Below are 25,772 nucleotides of genomic sequence, written 5' to 3' on the forward strand. Positions count from 1 at the left end.
TAATTTTTATGTGCAGCAGTCACATGACATTATTATTTCTTTTCTATAAAATATCAAGTGAGACAAAGACGATAATAGTAAAAATTTATCTCCCCCAACGGAGAAACATAATACAAAGAGTAAGAAAAAGTAAAACGGGGTCGTTTGGAAACATTGACGCACACACACACATGAAAACACATATATACGCACACGTACATGGATAAGTTAACAGATGGCAACAAAGTTAAAATTGTGGTGTAAAAATATCGAAAAATAATAGCAATATGGAGTTATGTTAAACATTTATGAAAATTTACTGAGAGAATTCATATTTGACATAAACTCAATCTGAAACAATCCATGGTTAATGCATGATTAAAAAGAGAGACTCACAAATGCCCATGGTTGGCAACCTGAAAGAATAGTTCTTTATTTACTGATTGTCAAGATCTACGAGGGACAAAAAAAACCTTGAAACATCGACTAAAAACCTCTATCTACTATCACTACCAAATGATAGAATGCTCTGATAAAACACACGAAGAGGGTGGGCATGAGGTAGCAGAGTTAAAACTGAAACCACCAATTTTGGCTTTAAAAACTCAAATACCTCTCAGTAGTTTTGCATTATTAGTTATAAGTTACGACATTTTTCAATAAAATATATAGTTAATACCTGAAAGCATGAAGTTGAAGCAATTTAAATTCAGTTTTAAATTATCACAATAAGCGCAATTCATAGCTCTAGGTTTCGTAATATTTCTTAAATTGAGTGATAAAAATTCTCCGAAGAGAAGTAAAAATGCAATTTGCATAACATACAGTGGAACATCATCATTAGAATTTTAAAATCATCAAAAGTTAAATGACTCAAGAAAGTATTAACCATAGGCCAAAACTTGGAGATTTTGTGTCAAATTTTCGGGATGTTTTTACTGAATTATTTTGGAGTTTTATGACATAAAATTTGGGATTGAAAAATTAATGTTGCAAGTAATTCAAAATGAAAATCCATCCTCGGTCTAATACTTTCTTGGGCAACATCATTGAATCAGTGATTCCAGAATCATAAAACAATCAAAATAAAACACTTTAACGCAGGATCAAATCTGAAACAGAACTCTCTCTATAAGATAGGAGAGAGCGAGATAAAAACAATCTTGGTGCATCAGAAAAAAAAATGATTGTTCAATAAATTTGCAACATTTTGGTCACTATAATGAAGTAAAGGTAATTCCATCGAAACAAGTGATTGATTACCAAAAAGACGAAACATGCAAAATACCGGTGATAATCATTCTAATTCAGTTAAAGCAATGCATTTCATAAATCAGAATTACTTTCATTGAAGTATCTAGAAATTTCTAAACACATATAAACAGCGCATGTATGGTGTTAATAGTGCATTTCACACTATAAATTATGGGATTATTTCTGACTAATCGAATTTCTATTATCTCTTAGAAAGATCAAAATTGTGATAAGAATATTGCACTTTAGTTTTTATCAGTTGCATTAAAATTACAGACATTAGAATACAACTTTTTTGTAAAAACATAATTTCAAAAACGTTCGAGACCACACCATCAGTATTAAAATTAATTTATCAATTGAGATACAAGCATGTAAAACTACATTGTTCCTTTCAAACAATCTGTTAGCTTATTAGACTTAAAAAATATGTATTCTGATTTGAAAGTTTATTCACATTGAACTAATTTTTTCACAGTACCAATTAACCTGTACGGATGTCCTAAAGATTTCATTTTTTAACCAAAAACTTCAAATCAAGCTATTCAAAACTTATCCAAAATTATAATATAGCTTTGTGTAGCAGATGCTACAAGTACAAAATGTCACCGCATAAATCATAAATTTAGATTACTTGAAATCTGACAAAATTTTTGAACATTTTCCAAAATAAGATACATTGACAGCAACATGTTCTGAATCAAAATAGACTTTAGCATTTCTGATATACTAGCTATCAGTCTCACATCCTTATTTTTTACAATTTTGTCCGGTTTAATCATATTTTTATAAATGATTGAAGATTTATGTGTTACATGCTAAAATCTTGAAATAATAGTTCATGGTACCAAGCATTACTTTTATAAAAGCGGAAAAAAATCAATAATACGAAACAAGAGATAAGAGTTGCGTTCAATATGAAAATTCTCAAAACAATAAAAAATGCAAAAACATGCGAGAGGGTCAAGTTGAAGTGCAAACAACCGAAAGTACAAAAAATACAACCATCGTGTTGGAAATACCTTGCGAGAGAGGTTGAATAAGGCAGATTTTATCTGGTTAAAGACCAAAGTTTTGAAAAAAATTTCCGAGAGCCCAAATTTTGGAAATTGTTGGGTCAAACTGATATAAGAGTTCCCACATGACAGTCGCATAAATGTAATAAGCAAAAATTTGAAGTTGAGCATTTTTGCCGACATTTTTTCCAAATAAAATGGTAACTTTTTTTATAACATAAATTCATAAAAAACACAAACGTCACAGTGAATGTGATTCATGGCTGAGGAGTAGTCTCTCTGTATTACAATTAAATCCTTAGACAGAGAAACGTAATTGAAAACAAGTCCTTCTGAAAATTCTATAGACTAAGTAAAATCTAGAGTTACCGGTACTCATGAAAACATTTATACCTGGAACATAAAATCTTCTATAGAAATTCAATTTTGTTTGAAAATTCTGTGTGGACCATGGGACCCCCCCAAGACTAAATAAACTATAAAGTTGATACCAAAAAATAACCTCTCTCTAATTAATAACTTGGTACACATTTTCGTTTGGCACCAAATAGCGGTAAACATTTTTACACCTTTTCGAAATACAAACACAATATTCTATGACAAAACAACAAAAATTTCACTATCAAACAGTCGTCTTCGCTACTATAAATAAGAAAATTAAATGACCATATTATGTCATCTTTAGAAGCGATACCTTTACACCACAAGATTAAAAAAGAACCTCAATTCATCACATACTTTGACATCAGTTGATTATTATGTAGGTGAAATAAAATATTTAATCATACACTGATTTTGAATATTTTTTGGTGGAAGATGCCTAGCAATGGAGTTTTCTGATTTTAATGTAATTTTGTATAATGCCACTACTCCGTGGCGTGCAAAAATGATTTTAAACAAGGTCTGAAAAATTTAGATGGAATACCAGCGAACTTCGAAATCGCAGAATCTAGCAGAATAGTCATCATACATATATATCAATAATTCAAAGTTGTTTAATATATTATTAAAACCTCAAGTATATGGAGGTTTGATAAGCAATTCAACGGCTCAAATGCATATAATCACACAATCGGGAACTTTTCAGAAATGATGATAAGTTATATTTTGGAATCAACCACAAAATTGATCATCATGTACTTGTGATTACCATGACAACGAGCTTGTGACTGGGACATCACACAAGACACACACACACACACAGACAAACGACCCGCGTTCACACAAGTAAAAATAGAAAATAATAATACGGCAGAAGAAAAGTAGTAGTAATAGTCATAAAACTAGGTTCATCATATCAATTCTCAAAATCGATTAAAGAAAAACAGAATCGATAACGAACAAATTTGACAGAGAACAGTACACAGCGCACCATAACAGAGTGCATTTCTTCAAAAATTTCATGATTTTATTGTTAATGCACTGATGCACTTGCGACACAGCGATGGAGGTGGACAAAATGACAAATCAATTGGTAAAAAGTGAGTAAATATGTACCTTTTCTACTAAAATGTAACTCTCATTAAAATGATGTCATAAACAGAATTAAAATCATGAGCCAAAAGCTAAATATAGGAAAACACCCCAAAGGCAAGAATGAACTACAATTAGGAATATAATTTGTTCATCCAATGTGGAAAAAAATCATATACCCTCAATCTCACGCCTATAGATCGACATCTACATATTCAGATATATTTTAAACAAGGAGGTACAAACTGATTAGGTGTTGAATAACTTTCGACTGGAAAATTCATCGTTAACATCAAAAATAGTTTCTTAAAGACTGCCTGATCTCACAAAAAGGTGATATATGTACTATGACATGTCCTTGGGTAATAAAAACATGAAAAATATTGTTTCTACAACACAAGTTTCGTTTAGTCCAGTTTTGTCTTGGGATCATTTCTTCTTTTTCCATCACAGCATTGAGAAGCCAATGAAAATAAGGCTTGTTAGTGGGGTAAAAATCTAAGCTATTACATGTAGATTATTGAAGCTTGCTCGCTGATTAAAGTCTGAAATATTGAGCCAAAAAGCTGTTTTAAACGTATTCATCCAGTAGTCTATTCCACTATAATATCTTCTTCTTCTTCTTTATCAGTGCAAAGTTCCGTTTTAAAATGAATCACGAAGTCGTAAAGAACTGTTGGCAACAAACTACCTTCTGCCATTCATGGGCATGCTGAGTGAACCCATTCCAATGGGCGGTGTTGAATTGCTGTTGGTAATGGGGCTCGAACGTCGAGGCCCTCCGAAACCCCTGGATTGGTGGGAATGACTGTTGGAAAAAAGTGGATGATATCCATTGGCCATCCCACTGTGCTGGAAAGGCATGTGGCTGTTGAGGTGATGAAACGAGGGTGACGAGTTGCCACGGTGAGAATGCTGCATCGACATGGGGTATTGGGAACCGAGTGCGTTGGGAGGAGATGGAGATTGGGGTTGGTAGTTGGGTGGAAACAATTGATACTCGGATACGAGGGGTATGTGATCAGAAGGAATGTTGGGGTGAGGGCATCCGAGGATGTTATTTTCGATAAACCAATTGCTGTCAATACCACTCAACACGGCGAGATTTCTCATTTGAGATCGAGTATAGAAAATGTAGTCAATAATACCCTGTAAAAAAAATAAATAACTTGAAAATAAAACAGAATGCCATTACGGAATAATTATATAAAATTAAATAATAAACATACAACACTGGGTCATATTTTTGAATTCGCAGATCAGCCAAATTTGATTGAATTTAAAATAATTTTTACCCAAAGCCAAACGTTTGTAACTAATCAAAGTTTGAAGCCATATTCTACAAAGTATTTCAGTATCAAAAGCTGAAGAAGTTTGGAAATCGAAAGTATATGTTTTTTTGAAACAGTTTTCAAGTTTGGTGCTTTTGGGTTGAAGACCTCGATTTGATATTTAAGTGTAACCATCTTCTATGCAAGAATGAATAGAACATCCCATCTTTCCATCTGTTGTACGATAAGACACCGAAACTAGTACATTTTTCCTTAACCAACCAGTTTAACTACATCAGTGGATCCCAACCTTCTTCAATATTACCTCTGCCTATTTTGGATATCTTTATTCCCCCCCCCCCCCACTATGCATATTTCTGTTATTTATTTAATTTTTGAATATTACATGCAACTCTGGCTTATGCTTAGTTTGAATATTTTACAAAGGCCCTTTGTCATTTTCACACATACCTTAAACTCAAATGTATGGTTTGAATACTCGAGGCAGTGTCTTGTGTTGTCGTCATATGATGAATTTAATTTGAATGGATGGGTGATAATGTTTGGATCATCCTTGAATAGAAAAATATAAAAAAAATTAGATAAAAAGAGGATTTTCTAGAAACAATATTTAAAAATCTTGAAATTGAATTTTTTTTTTGATATACTCTTAGAGAAATTTATGTATGACTGACTACTCTTGTATTCTAGAAATGTTTCTGAAATAAATTTTGCTTTCAAGTATTCTGTATCAATGAATATTCAACCAGCAAAATCAAACTTGGATAATATCACTATTTCAAACATTTTAACTAATGACTGAATTTGTTCGTTTTATTAATATGAGCAACCATTGAGATAATCTTGAATCAAAAAGAATAATTGCAGAACAATGATCTTTTAGAGCGAATGAAAAGCAGTTTATATGTAAGAGCATCAAAATTTAAAGCATCTATAATGATAAAATTGCTATAATTTATTACCTGTCCATCAATTTCACGTAGTCTATGGCTGAAATTGCTCAGAGTCTTAGTATATTTCAAATCCCTGAAATCTTCATGACTTGTCGAAACTTTACCGGACGTCAAGTATTCAACAACACCTAAATAATAATACACAATTTTAGCATGAAGATCGCTTTCCATAACGATGCCATCAGCCTTTTAAGTCTAGCTCATTTAGAAATCATTTTGATTACGATTTTCCACAATACTTGTATTTGCGAGTAATTTGAACCTGCGTTTATCTATTCTAAATTTTTTTCTTTGAATTGGTTTGCAGACGCGAGATTTGAATATACGCTAATTTAGTAATGGTTAGTATTGACCAACAGTTATTTAATGGAGATGTTTCAATCACCATTAGAAAGGCTTCCTTTCTGCAGAGAGCGATTGGACTGCAATACATCTACATGGAGAGCTTTGAATGTCAAATATCAGTATTTCTTCCTCGTCAAGTTTTTAATAATAGCTGAAAAAGCTATGTATTGGATTTCTCCCGAGAGACCAATTTTAAAAACATTTTTTGTAACGACTGCTCATAAAGTTGAAATGAGCATTATTGTATGATGCATGTGATTCAGTTAACTAATTTGACCTACTATCGAAAGGTCTCCGCAAATTAAATATCCTATTTTGAACGTTGTCTGTTTATGACTAAGATAATAATAACTCACGATTCACAAAAAAGGAAAAGAAGAATATAAAGTCCAGTTAGAAATGACATGATGATAGCTATGAGTCAGAGATGAAAGTTTAAAACATGACTAGAGTTGTCTGCAGAATGTAATTTGCAATGAATTTCAGATTTTTTACCTGATTCTGGCAAAGAGTTGAGGTCACCACATACAATCATTGGCATTTGAGGAATTTCTGGGGACGAAGGGGCTCCTGAAATTGTTCTGGGACGTAAACTTTGCGTCGATTCGTCACAAATCCTCTTCAATTCGTGACAGAATATAACAGTTTGAATCAATTTGACATCGCTGAATAAAAATGATAAAAAACATGATAATTAATAGGAAATGTTGGAATTATATTACCGAATCTCTTTCACATTTTTTTTACCAGGAGGCATCACATATTATGTATTAAAAGTAAAGTTGTTCGAAGGCTGCAAAAAATTTGTTTGCAGGCCGCATTCGGCCAGCTGGCCACAGTTTGCTAACCACTGCTGTCTTGCCTATTTAATACAGTGCATTTGGCTGGAAAGTTATACATGCGAAATCCTACTGGTTATGGCTTGAAAGAGCGTATAACCTGCACAGCAGCACCTAACATGATAAGCCGGTGTGCTATTAATAATGTTGTGTAAAATCTGAGAAAATTCAATATGCAATCCTACTTTATTAGAATGTTAAGAATGTTTAATAAACTTGAAGCTTTTTGTTATTCTGTAAAAAATTTTGTCTTATTTTATAACTAATGAAAGTCTGATACTCAGCCTTTCCATGGCAGAATTCAGAATCTTTTGTATTTCTAAATTGGATCTGAATTTTTTAACTAGTATTGAAGATGACTTCCGCCTAGACTCCAAAAGCTCGACTCGACTCCAATATATACATTATAAATATGTATCGCAGACATATACGACAATGTCTAAAAAATATCAATATAACTTTACCTGAATTCTGGATCCCAATGCATATGAGCTGTTGCAGCCAGCATATGCTGTTTTGGATTTTGTTGGCTGAATCCACCTAACAAAAATCATTTGTAATTATACGATCATATTCACCTTAAAACGAATAAACACAAATATAACTAATGCCTTGTATTTTTGAAATTAAGGACATACTTGGATTATAAAGAATTATTGCCACATGAAAACCTAACAGTAATTGTAATTCCATGAATAAACTCTTAATTAATATTAGATTAGCATCAAAAACCAATATAATACATTTTAGTCAAGCTAATGGAACTTTTTTCATCGGCAAGTATCTAAATTTAACCATGTTAGTTTGCTATTACTTGAAAACACTTTTAGTAATGGCAAAAATACCATATTTGATATTCATTCTTTTCAATATTTATTGAAAATAATAATACAATATCAACATTCAACTTTTCATTTATTGGCTTTTGATAGGATGCAAAACTAAGATTTCATATCCAGAGGATTAGTCAATAAGTACTGCCATATCATATATATTAAGTTTTCTATCACATTTCTGAAAAATACACATTAAAATCAAAAAAGCGGTTGAAATTATCTGAATCTGAATGAGATGAAATATTACCACCCGTATACAACACCACATAATGAAGCCTTCTCTTTATTAATAAGGATTATAATATACTAACTAGCGAGCAACTGCGCCTTATTAATTCAGTTGAAAATAATTAATACTCCTTAGTTTCAAATTTGTTTAATAATAATTAAAGTAATTATAAAAGCCAGTTTACCTTGGGGAGGTTCAAATAATCCATCGTTAGTTTGCAACAGAACAGCGATTCCGATATTGTCTTTGGTTGTCACTCTGTTAAGCATATGTTCCGAGCCTTCATTATTTTCCATTGCAATTTGATTAAATTCAATCAAATGCTCTTTAATCAGAGTGAATCTGTAGAAGAATGGTTAGATGGCTTATATTGGAAAACCATGTATCTAATTTTATTTTAAAGTAATTGTTTATAGGAATTAATTTTCAAAAATGAAGATGAATGTTTATAGTGAAAGATTGTTATCATAAAATATTGTGTTCTGTGAAGGCAACAAAAATTCTTATGACAAAGAGCTTCAATGACTCTACACTGATATAAATTAGTTCGATAAGTTAATTCATTTTCAAAATCCATATTTCGATATTTCTTTACAGTCGCAGTTATATTTTAGCACAACCTTACAGGCTGCATGTAAATAAATTGATGGCATTTTCAATTCGATGCGAACAGCTAGATGAATGTGTCATGCTAATAACAGGAAGAATTTATTGCAACGAGCTCCAGATATTTGCTTGAACTAATCAAAGCCACAATGGCCAACAAAAATTCAAAAAAAGAAGTTTGACTAAGCGCTCTCAACAGGCAATCGTGTGGTAGGGTTTGGACTAAGCTGTAGTGACGGTTCTGAAACAAGTCAAAATAATGCAATGGTTATAAGTTTATCGCAAATAACTCACTTGCTTGTTTTCCAAAATATTGCACAACCATCAACATGTCTTTTATCATCTTCGATCATATGTTTAGCCCGAGATTTCGGACTAAAAACTCCTTCATAACCATGCATTTTGAGTTCTGGCACAAAGAAATTGTTATATTCACAGGTTTCCACCTCCTGTAAACAAGAAATAATGAACTTGAAATCTTGAAAACCAGAATGAAGTCTACATAACAACTCAGATGTTGTTGTGATAAAATAACATGATTCATCTCATATTCATTTGTCAATCAAAGTTTCACTAATGTGATCAGATTTAACCAAAATCAAATAATCTACTCTTTTGTGAATGTATTCTATAACAACATTTTTGATTATGGAATATCCAGTAAAGCCTATTCCCAAGGGGAAAGACACATATAAATCAGGCTATACCTAAATGAAATGTGATTTGATAGGTTTTTGTTTATTTAGTTGTCAAAAATCAAAAGAATGTCATCTCGGTGATACCGTGAAACTTCAATTGCTTAAAATGATAATTTTCTATTGAAAGTATTATGAATTGTTCTTGAAATAAAGAAATACAAACACCAAATATAATAATTCTTAAATCAATTCTAATCATTTATCAATTTGATATATTCCATATTGTAGTATCCACCTGTCAAACATGGGCATAAAATGACTTTTAAAGTGCCCCTATGTGATAGACATTTCAAAGGTTCCTTTAATGTTACTATATAGGTACATAAGGCTTTTATTAAATATAAATGCATCGATAATATTATCACTAAAATATTTAATTCCTTTGCGAATTATGAATCAAATTCAGGAACTGCTTTTGAATATCATTACTCCATTGCAAAGCATTGCAACACTTCCTTTGATTAAAACCAGGTAATTCACCATGTAGTACTACTGGGATACTGACGGTGCAAAACACAGGATGGATTTTAATTAAACAAACGTCAGCAAACATCACGAGAGTTGTAGAAATGTTTGCCTAACGTACAATTTACTTGAACTGTTTAAACGTATGTTAAAAAACGAAAAATCATTGTGTTTTCAATGCCGAAAGTAGATCTTTTAATAAGAGCCAATCAGTTCATTTTGAAACTTAATGCCAAACTGACAAAAGACTATTCCAAAACAACACAATGCACTTCAATTAGGTCGACAAGAACAACATTTCTCACGAAATGGGAGATATCAAGTAGCAAATATGATTGAGTAAATGATTCTTTTCTTAGAAGAAAATTTAGTAAAATACAGCAGTTGCTAGATAACTCAGTAGTTACCACGTTTATAACAATTCACAATGATATATATCTGGTGTCCATGAGGTCTTAAAATTTTTTAAAATCACAAATGGAATTTATCGATAACATTCATTGTTTTGGCCCTCACAGATGTACTAAATGGAGTAAAAATGAATTAACAATTACTGATTGAGAAACGACAAACATGGTTGAAATATATTGAGAACTGACTTCATAACAAAATTGAAACTGTAAAGGGACTTTATGGACACCCTGTATTCTTATACATTCACACCAGTTGTAAAGCCAATGAAAGTCATATCAGGTCAAATTGATAGAAAAAGATTCAAATCGTAAAATCTAAACCGGCATTATATTATATATCTGAAAAATTTTCGAAAGATCAGGAAACTCTATATTACTCTGAATGTTCCTTACTTTCGGATGATTAATTTGTGCAATATATGTTTCATTGCTAACTATGGCATCACAACCATAAATTTCAAAGATAATGTAATTAATATTCCATATTATATAATACAAATCAATAATGAACATAAACATGGATTTACTCATTAGTAAATCGGAATTACTATGCATTGAATTTATTAGGTAATAATTGAGGTGTATAAACATATTCAGTACATTTGCTTCAAATGAAAAAGCGAATTATTCTTTTTATTTAATTTACCTTCAACAAAAAGCAAAACTATTAAAAGAGATGTCCAAATACCCAAATTTTTCAAGAAAATTCAATCCTAATTATACAGAATTTTCACAACCATGAGTTACGGTAAGGCATTTTAAATGCTGGTATTGTTCATGGATTTGAATATTTTGCGTAATGTAAGTTACCTGCAGAGATATGATATCAGCGTTATAATGCAAAATTTCTTTAAAAATTATATTTCTTCTGTATTCCCAATTGAGAGCCCAAGGTGGACAATATCCATACATCTGAAATAAGAGAAGTAAAATAAGCTTTTATTTCGTGATAATCCTTATAATTAGGATCATGAGTACTAATTATGGAGATTAACATTGTCAAATTGAATAATTATATTGCATTAATTTCAGGGATAATGTCTGTAATTTCATTTAAATTTCAAATATCTAAAATTGTCCCTTGTGTATCAAAAAATCTTATTGACAATCCTCAGGCGACACACTTCTCCAACTTCTTATAATGAGTCAGAATACCAAGAAATAAACACGTGGGTACATGATATATCACATATATATTGATATTATAATGATAATGATTTATAAGAAGCCAAATGGTAATGGACACTGAGAAACTGTTGAATATAAGAGAGTTCAATATCATTCATAGTATAATTTCCTAGTATTATTAGTTCATGTCATTGACTTAAGCCAACAAAGTAGGTAATGATGTCATAGTGGTTAAATTGCCATGCTCTCAATACCTCACACAGGGTGGAGTAATGAAATTGGGTATGAAATACTGCAATACCCAACCAAAAAAAGGTTACAGTCCTTCACGAAATAATACGCTCGTTTACGTCAGTGTTCCGAGTGTATGAGGCCTCATTAATAAAGAAAGTGAAGAAAACTGACCAACTTTAACAGTATGCTGGCATATATATCCTAAGCTAAGTCAAGGTATGATATCACCACTGACCTGTCTAGTCGCATACTTGTCACATAGGATGTTGTATGACATAACAGAAAATATTGCTGTCGGGCTACCGGTGTTTTCTGGGTCGGAGATTTTTATCCACTGTCTTTCTGGGGGTTCCGGGGTGGTTACTGAAAAAGATTATAAAACATGAAAATTCGTATGAATTGATCTTTGACATCTTCTTCACTAAGATTCTATCATTTCGTTTGCAACTTCAAAGTAAGAAATATTCATAATGGAATTACGGAAAGACATAATGTTTTGAGATTTTCAATTGGCCTATGATAATGGGACACATTCACACATACAGTTGAGACAAAATTGAAAGCTTTACCCAGCGGTTCAGTGCAATAAATATTTTAAGATTCAGAAGATCCCAAGTTATTTGTTAAAAATCACCAACAACAATAAAATGGTTTTGATCGGGCTTGAAAAAAATAGACAGGAAGAGCAATTTTTCTCATTATGTAAACATCACATTTCCAGCGCAACAGTTTGCAGCTCCAGTGCAATTATTTAGCATAAATAGAATTGATCGCTTAGCCGAAGGGCAAAATATGACAGCAATAACAAACGTATGAATATCAGAAGAAAAGCACTTCAAAATAAAATAGCAAAATCTTAATAAAGTCATATTATTAAACAACATTTCTAGAAAATATCAAAAGGCAATAACAGGACTTTCCAGAGATGATTTAATAAATATTACAGTATTATGAATTGGTGGACATGAAGCGAATTATGAATCATTCTGCTAAGTTCTGATCGTTGTTGTTGGGGAATCGCTTTTTTCTGCAGTTAATTGAACCAATCTATCTTAAATTTTCAGTAATTGATAAAAAATGGAATGGGACTATAGAAGGATAATACTTCCATTTTTTTCGAATTTCCTCACCATTACACCCTTGCAAAGCATTGCAACACTTCCCCTAATTAAACCCTGGGTATTCACCATGTATAGTACTGGGATACTGACGATTAGGGCTGTCCCTAATCAAATATTTTTTGATTCGAATCGAACCGAATAATCGAATATCATTGCGCAATCCCAATTCTATCTCTATCATACAAACAATAAAAACTTCCCACGCGATATTGTGATAACTTATGTGCATTTACATCTAAATTACGGTTAAAATGTTTTCTCTGAAATTCCCAGCCTCACCTAAAACCTTACAGGTATCAACGAACGGCCTCCCTATCCTGATATTCCAGTATTCCCTTTTTTGTTTAATAAAACATGATGATTTAGAATACTTACATGCAAGGTTGTCAAGAAAGTAGGTTAACAGACGTGGTGTCCCTTTATTATACATTGTCATGATATCTGGTGATAGAGGATTGCCAATGAGTCCGAGGCAATGAAGTTGAAATAGTTTTCCAAGCTCATAAGGGAGAGACCTCAAGCAATTGTTATTTAAAAGCAACTCCCTGAAATAAACAAACAATATTTTTATCAAAAAATGAAACTTTGATGTTAAAATTTACACTCCATAATTCTTAATTAAACACTGTTTTTACTTAATATACATCACTGCAGTAAAATAAAGTAACTTTTGTAATATTTTTTAGAATTTCACTTTTTTTTATTTTCAGTCATTTAAGGACCAGGGGACCAGGAGTCACCGTTTGGTCTGGGCTTCAAAGCTGTGCATGTTTTTTAATCTTGATTCTAGGTGGTGCCTTATGTTCATTTTAGGCTTGTCCATTAGAACCAACTGATTACAAAAACATGATTTTTTTGAAACTAGTTAGGTTCTACTGCAGCGACATGTTAAGAATGCAAAAGAGGGAAAATTTCAATAAATTGAAAAATAATTTCGTTTTGTCACCAGTTTCAAAAAAAATTAGCTGGATTATACTATCTTATGAATAAACTGTACTCCTAATAATTTCGTCAAAATATTTGATGGCAGCTGTCTTGCTAGCAAAAACTGAAATATACCCAATTTATGTTATCATCCACCTAAGTACTTTATAATCAGAGAATCAATATTTTAATATAAACAAAATTTGATAATATTCACAAGGGAAAATTTTCTTATCATTGTCTGTCATAATTGCCTAATATCATATTGAGCATGGTATGAAAAATAACAAAGTTATTTCTGATTGCTACACGTTTTTCAAAAACAATCAAGAACAGGTTAGTGGAGGTAGTTTCCCTAATTCACATCATTTCCGGAAAAACAAGTCAAACTATGTTATTCAGTCATCAGTTGTAAGCCTGATACAAATAATTAAGTTCTAAATTTAGATACGAGTAAATCACTGATACGTCAGAGCTGCCTATTAAAAATTGAGGTGATAGACAATAACTCAAATTATAGGATGGAGACAAAATAATATTGGCTGATGGATAATATCACATGAAAGATCAATAATAATAATAACAGTGTATGCCATGCTCACTTAAATCTAAAAATATATTTATATTGGCAAATATGATTTTTATCATAAAATTTATCTGTACTGATTTCTGGAAAGCAAACAATATAATGACAGTAAAAATGAGATATAACCCAAATTCTATTTTATTTGGTTTGGAGAAATTTATACTCCAATCGCATTGAACTTCATGAAATAATATAATGTCAAATCTAAGGATGTCCATATCAGAGTACTGGTACATTATTTAGCATTCTGATTTTTAATTCATTTTGTAGCAAAACTGATATGAAATTTGTGAAAAACACAATTTATATAAAAAATCATTAAACTTGATCTTTGAACTAGTGAGAAATACTTTCTCTGGTTAGCAGCAAAGCGTGGTTTGGTTCAAACCAAATTCTTGTTAATCTCAGAATTAGCTATTAATTAACAAGTATATTGATACATTCATGATAGAAATTTATGAACATGACCAAGTTCGTTCACGAAATTGACTTAAATATAATATTTTCATGGAATTGCCGGTAAAACACACAAGTAAATTTATCATTCGAGTTACCTACTGGTCTGATGCCTATATTCATGAATTGCCCATAATTCAAAAAGTTGAGAATCAAAAAACCCAATACAACCTTTTTAAATTATTATAAATTGATTCAATTAATATACCTAACCATTTATTAAATAATTGAGAATTTGAGATTGACTGACTGAATAAATATCAGACAAAGATGTCATTGATAGATATGATCAGTAAGCACATCCACATCAGCTCAAGGTCAAACAAAAATTGCTGATATTACAAAATACAAGGGCTTGGTAATAACAGCTAGGCATTGACAACATGATACAATGACCGCATAAACACCTTTAGCCATAGGCTATAAATTAGAATTTGAGCACTAAAAACAATTGCTAGGATTTCTACCTTTTCTAAGGTGAAAAGATTCAGCTGAAATCTGAGAAAGTAGGATACACAGTATGTGACGAGTTTAATAACATCTGAAATTTACTCAAAATACTTGGTTATTTTATGTTCATAATTTTTGTAGGTTGTTCATGTTGAATTTGAAATGATAGCTTGAATACTAGAATATTGTCAAATTCACAATGAAATGGAGATCATATTTATTTAAGTTATCGATTGTATTTCTGCTGGACTAACTACGGTACTTATCTTTTTTCTGTTTTTTTGCCCCGATGGGATCCGTGTGCATACAATGCAAGGATGCTGTGGTAGCATGAGTGAAATCTATCATGTAATATTTATCAAACTCGTATAGGAATATTCTTTAATAGAATTTCACAAAATCTTGCACTGGAAACTAGCTAGGCAAAATTGAGAAGCAAAGATTTACCAATATTCTAAAGAATAAAATACTAAGAGATTACAGCAATATAAACAATTCCTCAAAGGAATCAGACTTTTGCAAGTTTACTATTTCAACTGCAGGAAAAATCAATATAATGTGTAGAGAAGTCAATATCTAATCAGCTTCCCATTTTGAGATTTACAACTTTAAATGGGATCTTTTTATTAGAATCACTTTTTGGCATTTCAATATTTTTAATATTTGACTTTAAAAAAGGAAAATTGCACTAAAATAATTTTATCTACTAAGATTAATAAAATTGAATTTTTTTTTTTATAAATTTTCATGCCAAAATGAATTTTAAATTTCTTTGAACCCAATATATATAAAATCACCGACTGTTGGCCAGTTTGAATAAAAATTTTGCAAAAGAATAAAGTTTGATATTTCCCATGACATCACGTTACAAAACGATAAAACGGAAACGCAGGCTTGTGTTATGATAAAAATATCAATCAATCTGACATCGATGTCTTTTCTGACATCGATACATTGCAAATATTGACAACGAAATACAAGCGAGTCACATATACCGAAGGTTCTGAACTTTCATTCAACTACGCAACTTTTATTCAACTCTATATCCATTACAGGTTACCAGATCTCAAAAAGTGATATGAGATGGTTCAAAACGAATCGATCGAATTATATTTGAAAGTTTAAAATATGGTTGTATTTGAAAAATTAGCATTTTATTAAGCAATTGTCTCATTTTGAACAAAAAAGTCTTCATTTCATATATGAAAACTAGTAAGTAGAATCAGACAAATCACTGATTATCTCAACAATTTGTATACATATATGATGTTCCACAATTGAAATTATCACGGTACTTTAGAACTTTAGCTTTTGTTACACTGTAAATATTGTTCATAAAATGTAACTTTTTATCGTCACACTCACACCTACATGGCCTGACAGTCTAGGTGGGTGAAATTTTTGGCCCCAGGTACAAAAACCTTGCCCACCCTTGCTTTAGCGAAGGTAGATAGTGAATTAGTGAAGTCAGCCAGCCCTTATTAATATGCACAAAAGTATATTTGCTCAAAACCATAAATTGCCAAAAATATCTTAAAAAAAAGAAATGACAAATAAATTTGTCTGAAAGAAAAACTTGAACAATTCCAATCAAGTCGTGAAATAGTTGACCAAAAACTATTAAAAAATAAAATGATGTTGAAATAGAGGTACTCCCGTAGTGTGTGTACCAGGTTTTATTCCGATTTTCCTTATTTTAGTTCTATCACAAGTTCGGGGACTGTCTGTGTTATCCAAGTGAATATACCCCCTGCCCATAGGCTTCATTCCGTTTCCACAACTTGGTGTAAAGTAGGCGAACAAAATTAGTTACCTCCATATTAGTACACACACTTATGGAGCGCCGAAATAGAAGCTATTCAAAAGAGGAAAACTAACCTGAGATTGTATAGATCACCAAGTTCCGCTGGAAGACTTCTCAGTTTATTTGATGAAAGATCGAGCAAGAATAAATTCCTTAACCTCGATATATCAGGAGGAATCCTCTGTAGTTGATTGTCATTAAGAAATAGACTCGTTAAATGAGACAATTTCCATATTGCTGGAGATAGATTTCTCACAGGACCTATTGTAAAAATTGAAACAAGATGAAAAATTGCATCGAAATATGTAGAATTTTGAGTTAGATATAAAATATGAAAGGTAAGCTACATTGTTAATGAACCTACAATGCTCTTAGCCTGGGCAATACAATAATAGCCTTAGGCATTATGAGCCTAATTACATTCATTATTTTGCTTATAAATCCTTCTCTGTAATTCAAAATGAACTTTGGAAAACCATGGTTGCCAGTTTCAATAATGCAATAAAAAAAATCAGAATATCCTAAAAAAAAATTTTTATCGTAATTTATCATATATTTCACAATTAAATGTACAGTTTTTCACATATCAGTGGTAGGTTGTAAGTGAGATAACATCTATTTATTATCTATGCAATATGGTATTTTTATAGGAAAATGGAATAGCCAGCCTAATTTGCATTAATAAAAAAAACAATGAAAGGTAAATTCCGACTTCCTGAAGAAAACAAGACATCTGCTGGAAATTCCACACAAGGATTCCAAAAAATACGCTATTGGTTCGAATAAATGAAGAAAGTGTAAAAAACACTGTGAAACAAAAAACAATACAATTTTGCTGATGCTGAATAACTTCCTGCTTCGAATGCAGCTATAACCAACACAATAGTAAAAAAAAATTTGTCTGTGCGTCTCTGCAAGCATGACGCAACAACAACACGTAGAGCAATGCACTAAAGAAATACACTAAAAAAATAACTGCTGCAGAAGCGTTGCTTAATAATAAACCTAATGTAATAAACTGAAACAGTGAATTAAATCTATTATCTAATGACCACGACTCGGATGACCACAGTAGTGAACAGCACAATACAGTGTTCTAGCTACGCCATAGACCAGGGATGGCGAAACACTGACTTGCGGGTCACAAAGTGACCCACCGCGTTTTATTTGTGACCCGCTAAGGCACGAATAAAATAAAAAATTACTGACATATCAGTGATGAAAATTGATAAAACCGGCCTTAAATTAAGCTAACAATAACTAAACTATTATAATGTACCGTCAGTTGGGCAGTCAAGGCTGCGATCACTATTCAAATTAATAATTTTCTGGCCAGTATGGTAATTTTCAAAACCCCTAAACTTGGACGCATGTCTGCACCGCTGTGTACCGTTATTCAGCTGTTGGCCCTGACATTGTTTATGACATAGCAATGAAATTGATCTGTTCATTTCGGGCAACATCTTGTCTCTTTCGGAAGTGCATCTACAGACTTTTTTAGGGGTTATACGAGAGCTAGAAGCTATTTCGCATTTTAATAGTTTCTCGCCTACAATGCCGTTGAGAAGACTCAAAATAAAGACCTAGAAATCTAAAATGACAATGAGGGCAGTGAGGAAGGGCCTTAATGTGATTGAAAGCTGATCGAAAAATATAACACTATCAGAGTGGAATACCCTTCAAACTCTTTGGAGCCGTAAAATGATTTACCGCATCATCCAAACGTTTTTGGAAATTCATATGCGTGTTTTTGTACTCTAATTTCATAAAATGGAGTGCGTTAAAAAGTCCCTGATAGAAGTGCTACACAGGTAAAGCCCAAAACTACACCAACAGAAGCTCTTATTAAGATTTGTTTTAGAAGTTTCTTATAGATACAAACATTGATCAAATATCTGTGACCCACTCTCTTCCGTTCAGCGATAAAAATATAATTTTTGACCCATTCATTGAAAAAAGTTCGCCATCCCTGCCATAGACTAAAAAGAAAAGATTGAAAAAAAAACTACGATAAAAATTTAGCAATTTATAAAATAAAAACAAAAACAATACACACAGTCACCCCAAATTAACACCACATAGCATCAAGAAGATCATTTCACTGACCTACACAAAATCAATCAAAAAGCTAACTGGCAACTATTACATCTGTGCTCCTATACAAATTTCATCAAACTGAATTAAAAATCTAGTAATATCCGAAATGTAATTGAAAATAAATCTAATAAAATAGGAAATGATGTATCGAGCAATAGGAGTATTGTTGTTTTAATAAAATATTATTATTTCAAAAATAATTTAGTCACACATATTGGGTATTTGAGATCCCAATGAAAGGTACGGTGGATGTTTGAGTCACAATTGTAAGCATGAATGCAAATAATATGAGGGAAATACACACATATTTGATTTGTATGAAGGGACATCCTGAGGTATGCGCACCAAAATGGCGCACAATCTACCCACAGTATGTGTGTACCGGTTAGGATTAAGGTTGTGTGACATGTTGGTGCACATACCTCTGGAGCACTGTATGAAGTTTATAACATACCTTTGATATCAAGTTCTTCCCAATGTGACTTTTTCCCTGATTTAACCTCCTCGGAGCTCATTATAGAAACGGCTCGTCGAGGATGGATCTTATCACCATCTTTAGGCATGGATATGATCTTAAAAAAGATAAAACATCAATTTAAAATGGGAAGAATAAGGCATTGTAACCATACCAGTTCCAGGCAAATTAATGGCTTTTTGACAATTAAAAGGGTACTCCTGTGGCTTGCGAACCAAGATGGCGGACACCGGGATGTAGTATGTGTACCAGGTTAAGGTTAGGCCATAATTTTATTCCAATTTTTCTTATTTTAGTTCTATTACGAGTTCAGGGACTAACCAAGTGACTCCTGTAGTATTTGCACCTGAAATTATGGCCTAACCCTAACGTGGTATACATACTACGTTCCGGTGTCCGCCATCTTGGTTCATATGCTACGGGAGTACCATTATTAAAAGTCCATTATTGACTGGCATAAACTTTTAATATCGCATAAATTCGCAGGTGGGTAAGAATAAGATTCGAGAGTAATTAATAATTCACACAGTCATCGTTTTGATTTACTATAAATCCATATATTATACAGTAAAACTATAATTCTTCAAGCACAATCTGGATGGATAGCTGGGTGCGGATCTCCTTCATTAGGTAATTTGCAAGACCTAATGAAATGACTAATCCAAAAAAGAGAATCCTAAAATGTATTTAAAAGCATGGCATGCTTATCTAAAGCAAAGCAACCTTAGAGTGAATATTGATAAGAATAAAGTACATTTGATTGACACAATATTTATCTATGAAATTTAAACCTTCAAACTGTTTGCGAGTCTTGTTTGACTTTTGTAACTGTATCTCGAGAATCTATAGCCCAGTCGAATTAACGACTGGATATACTTCAATGAACAAAGCGAAGAAAAATAAAGTGTGCTCTAAAAATTTTGTGGATTAATTTCCCACTATATCCGAAACATGATAAATGTGCAAACAATATATATGTGAAGTACCTCAGAATTTAATTAAAAATATTTATTTGTTGACAGTTGGGATAGCACTTCATTTCACATATATAAAACATACCATAACTGCATTCCTACTAAATACCAAACCTTGTTACATTTTGAAAAAATCTAATGACATGTACGTCTGACGTGTACAATGTACATGCCGCTTCGCTTATACATTGTATGCCCAATCAATAGTTCTGTCAATTTTTATATAACAATATAAAGCGCAGTCTTGAAGTAATATATGAATCTTAGGTCAAATAATAGCCACCGTGTTACAATGCTGATAACAATACAAGGATTTGAAACAATGTCGCTTACACATTGGTTGCTAACAAACTGGACATTATACAAATTAAATGTTGAAAAAATTCAACAAGTATAATTTACATTGAGTCAAGGTATCTTAAAGTTAAAGTTTGAAATCTTCCAAGACATCTTGTTGGAATTGTTACTTGTTTTTCAAAATATTTTAAAATGATTATAGAGGATATTTGATAATAATAAGTATGCACTTTTTCATTGTTTATATCCTATATATAAACCAATAAAAAAATTTCAATACAAAGTATGAGTTAAGATACTGAGATATATAAGTTCAAAACGACATACAGTTTACGACGTATATATACGGTAGCATGGTGTTCTGAATGTGATGGTGATACGGCAAATCAAATCACAACACGGATTTGAATTGAAAGACATGTTCACCATTTCACAACAATGTCTTCGGTAACACAAGTTTGGTAGATCACATCGACCATATCAAAAATATCAAGTGTGTACCATGATTCACATTTTCTGTTAGCAGTGGCAACAATCACCGAGTATTGCACGGTACCACGACGTGTGTGACATAACAAAATAGGGCATAGCTATGAGCTTTGTTCAAAAGTTCTCTAAAAAGGAATGTAGAGATACAAATTAGTCAAAGAATGGGGAAGCAACCCTTTGTGGCATGTTTTAGTCAACTTCCAAGCAAATTTCAGGTCTCTTGTAGTAGTCTACTTTTTCACCTCCATTACCGACAATAATAAAATACATCAAGCAGCTGCTGGACATATTCAGATGGTTACTTGTAGTGAGTTTTACTACCCGGAGATCGCCAACAAAATTTGCATTAATCATGGTCTTAAAGCAACTACGATACTATGATTTTATGGGAAGTTTTTTATAAGTTCGCTATAACATTCTTCGAAAAATTGTTTCTATATTTTATAAAAAAAACATGCTATAAACAAGTAATCAAACAATCGAGAACAAAATTTAATATCTATAAAGCTGCAGCAAGAGTCGCTAGGCAAGTTGAAAAACGAAGAAAGTTTCACAATTCTGGGATTAAAAATGACAATTTACCTAGAATGTATATGGATTTATATAGATTATCTTATTGTCTAAGAAGTTTATCTTGGAAGTCTCATACTCATTATATTGAGGTCTGTGCACTTTTAGTATCTTATATTTAAACCTAAATTCATCAGTTTCAAGTTAACACATATTAATATTTAAGGGCTAGTTCACTAAACACTGTCAAGTACTTCTAGTTGGCATGGCATGACCATTTTCGCATATGTCAACCCCCATCTGACTACGTCATCCGAAAATTACGTCACTACAACGTCACAGTGACGAAATAAGAACCGTCAAAGTATAAGGTTCGTCGCCCAAAATGCGCAGACGATCACCCAAAATCCAGCAAGCTATTTCTCTCGTTTTCTCGTCGTAACAATCCCTATATGAGACAGATCGACGGAGATGCCACTTTGGAGGTGGGGGTTAGTAATAACATATGCAAAAATGGTTGTGCAACGCCAACTAGAAGTACTTACGTCGTTTAGTAAACATGCGCTGATATTTATCAGTTATATAATTATGACCCTATATTTAACATTATATATTTTTTTTATAGTTAAGATTTAGAGTTTCCATGTTTGTCCCAGTATGTTTGTTTGTGGCATTAATCATGTATGATATGGAATCGTAGAATTCATCATACTGATTTTTTATGCCTCCAAATTTCAAAATGGCAGAGGTCTTCTTTGTCTATATCACTACATTTCATGAAAGTCTGAAAGTGGGCATGTGTATCAGCCTGTCTTGAATCTTTTTAGATTCTGTCTACTTTCCAGATTTATCGTATATTTGTTTGTTTTGCCCTGTATTGCTTTTTTGTTTTGTTGTAACATGAAATCGAAATAAACTTACTTACTGAAGATTTGTACTAAAATCAATCATCAGCTTATTACTGAAGATACCATATTTCAAAAACTTTAGTAACAGAGTAATGTATTATCATAGCAATAACTAAATGAGATACATCTCAAATCACTGAAAAGCATGTTTTATAACATGCTCAAGGGTAAAACATAAACTCTTACATAAGCTTGAATGTACCGGTAGATTACAGAATTACCATACCCGATATAGGGATATGAACATTTCCCAAGAAAGTACCATACTCAGAACCTGGTAAGGGTACCAGTCTGTCAGTTCACTATGAAATATTCTTATCCCCATATCGGGTATGGCAATTCTGTAACCTACTTTTAAGCCTGTAAGATCTAAAAAGTTCAGTTCTGTAGTCCTTGAGAACTCTCAATCGATGTTTACATTATTGTGTAGACGTTATATATAGCCTAGTTGACTTTAAGGCAATCACCCGATAGTTTGTTTTTTATATTTTTAAGCCCGAAACGCCGGCATAGGTTTGCACATTACTGCATTTTCATCTAGAAATATTTTGTTGATTGTTTGTTTACATGCTGTCTCACTCATCACACTGCTGCTATTCAGTTCACTATTTTGTTTTAAATAATTACACATACTGACATAATTTGATTATGAAGTTAGACGCCTGAATAATGACCAACCATTTATATTCCTGTATTTATGTTTGTTATGATTTGTTTTTTTTTCCTCGGTGAGTGAACGCGTTTAATACGTTATAAACTTATTTTTAGGTTTTGTTGATTTTCCAGATTTGTGTATTGTTTTATTTTTGCGAATGACTCAAAATAAAATATATCTATCTATCTAAGAGTTTGTTTTACCCACATTAAGAATCTTATAAAACATGTAGACAGAATACATCCATACAGAACACCAGTACTACAGAAATTAACGAAAGCATCAATCTGTCAGTAGTTACCTGCATTCACTTTCAAAGTGATTCCAACAAAAATGAAAAGTTGGCTTTGTTTTCACGTCGTTCTTCAACTGCCCGGGATAATACCATCAAACAAAATTTCTTTGCTTCGTGGCACTGGTTCATGTGAGATAATCGAGGGGTGAATAAAAAACCACAGTTTGCCTACAATCAAACAATTTCTTATTTTACAGAATACAATCTATCGTACTAATCAAACGAGCATCAGGCGAGTGAATAACAACAGAAATGAAAATGGCGACACAGTTATTTCCGGAGTTGTGACGTCATTTAGTTTCTTGCTGCGCTTCAGCTGTTTTACTTTTCCTTCTACTCGCCTGAAGCGTTTGTCTGAGAGTACTAATAATTCAGAGTATCGATCCAGTTTGAATAGCTACACTCCAATTACCATTATCTTCTAAGCAGCATGTGTTTATTACAACTAGGTTTACTGAATCCTAATGGATCTTTATTATACCTATGCTCACACATGGCGTCGTTATCAGGCGGATGCATGAGCTATTTTGGCCCAAATGTCAACACGAAATACATTATATATATATATTACACAGACAGAAACATAGACGATGTGTGTACAAAAAGTACGAGAAGACTAATAAAAATTATAATAATCTATAGTCGTTGGACCTGACTAGAGAAGTTGTTCATGATCATACGAGTTACGAAATCCGTCTCCGCGGATTTTAAAATTCCAAATTTTTCATTTTCACGCACAGACACATTTAGGTTTATCAACCAAAAACCAATAAAAATAAAAATATACATACATCCATAAAGGCACAATGTTTTCTGGTAACGACAGGAGGGAGCGATACGATAAATATGTAAATCCTATCCTATACCACGCACAGGCACACCTTATCATGAACATTCACTTCTCACAAGAAAAAAAAAATCTTATAAAAGCGTTATAAAAGCACCCTCACAGACATATCCTAATCCATAGAAATATTAAGTTGTATTGCTCCAATGTGACTTCGTTGCAACAAAAGCATAAAACTTATTTTGATGAGTGCTTGTAATAACTTACTCAGAATTTTGTTTTGTAAACTGTCACATGAAATTGCTGATCTTCTTTACAAAAACAAATGGAAATTCGATTTCTGAATTTGCAAAATATTTGCTCATTCAAAAAGTTATGTAGGATATGTATGCCTGACAAACCTTATTTATTGAGGCTGTGTTCCAGCAAAACTGTGCTAGATTTGACATCACACATCTTAAATTTTGGCCATTTGTATTTTTTAGTATCATAACAATCCCAAGAGACGGGGCCCGATTGTACCACAATACTTACCTCGCGCATTAGTAATAAGCCCCTTGTTTATGAAATGTGAAAAATCTTTATTCTGTATCATCCATAACAATTTTCGTAGATTGCAACGCTTTTTATACCCTCAAAACTTTTCAACACCCACGAAGCGATCTAACTTGGCAATTACAAATTTCGGAACTCTCACCTTTGAAAATTCGTTGCCATGCTCCTGGTATGAAATGAATGTATGTGCTTCGAAACAACGCAGTATGTTAATGCAATTTTGCTCGAAGCAATGGTTGTTCGAAGTCATTAACTTTTCCAGGACGAGACGTTGACAAAATTGTGCCAATTAAGTAAGATTTTGCGCTCCCAGTCGTTTTCCGTGTCACAAAGGACGCGCAGAGATATCGTGAAACATCCTGCCCCTTGTTTAATTAATCCTTCTATTGTAGACATAAATGGCCGGTATATATTATATAGAAAATAATACGTATGCTTCAAATTCTATGAGAGAACGGGAATTTTTTTTTAAAGAAATTGATTCGAAATTTATAGATATTATCAATCACCAAACAAGTGGCAAACCATGGACAATTATGTGGGAATGAGATTTTAATTGCATATTAGAAATCAAAGATAAATACACACGTTCAAATTATCTATTACAGAAAAGACGAGTTTTTGATTTC

General features: G+C 32.3%; 1 protein-coding gene across 1 annotated transcript; it reads right to left on the reverse strand.

Annotated features, from left to right (window-relative positions):
• On the reverse strand, positions 1–24,078 carry LOC120347320 (CCR4-NOT transcription complex subunit 6-like). The gene is made up of 13 exons (XM_039417238.2): positions 23,808–24,078; positions 19,653–19,770; positions 17,176–17,362; positions 13,257–13,426; positions 11,996–12,123; positions 11,209–11,310; positions 9,117–9,271; positions 8,401–8,558; positions 7,616–7,691; positions 6,808–6,977; positions 5,977–6,095; positions 5,465–5,566; positions 1–4,871 (listed from the first exon to the last, which is right to left on the reverse strand). The coding sequence occupies exons 1-13, from the start codon at positions 23,811–23,813 to the stop codon at positions 4,410–4,412; spliced, it is 1,953 nt and encodes a 650-aa protein (XP_039273172.1). The 5' UTR covers positions 23,814–24,078; the 3' UTR covers positions 1–4,409.
• Positions 24,079–25,772: the final 1,694 nt, after the last annotated feature.

This window comes from Styela clava, chromosome 11 (assembly GCF_964204865.1).
Source record: "Styela clava chromosome 11, kaStyClav1.hap1.2, whole genome shotgun sequence".
Classification (NCBI taxonomy): domain Eukaryota; kingdom Metazoa; phylum Chordata; class Ascidiacea; order Stolidobranchia; family Styelidae; genus Styela; species Styela clava.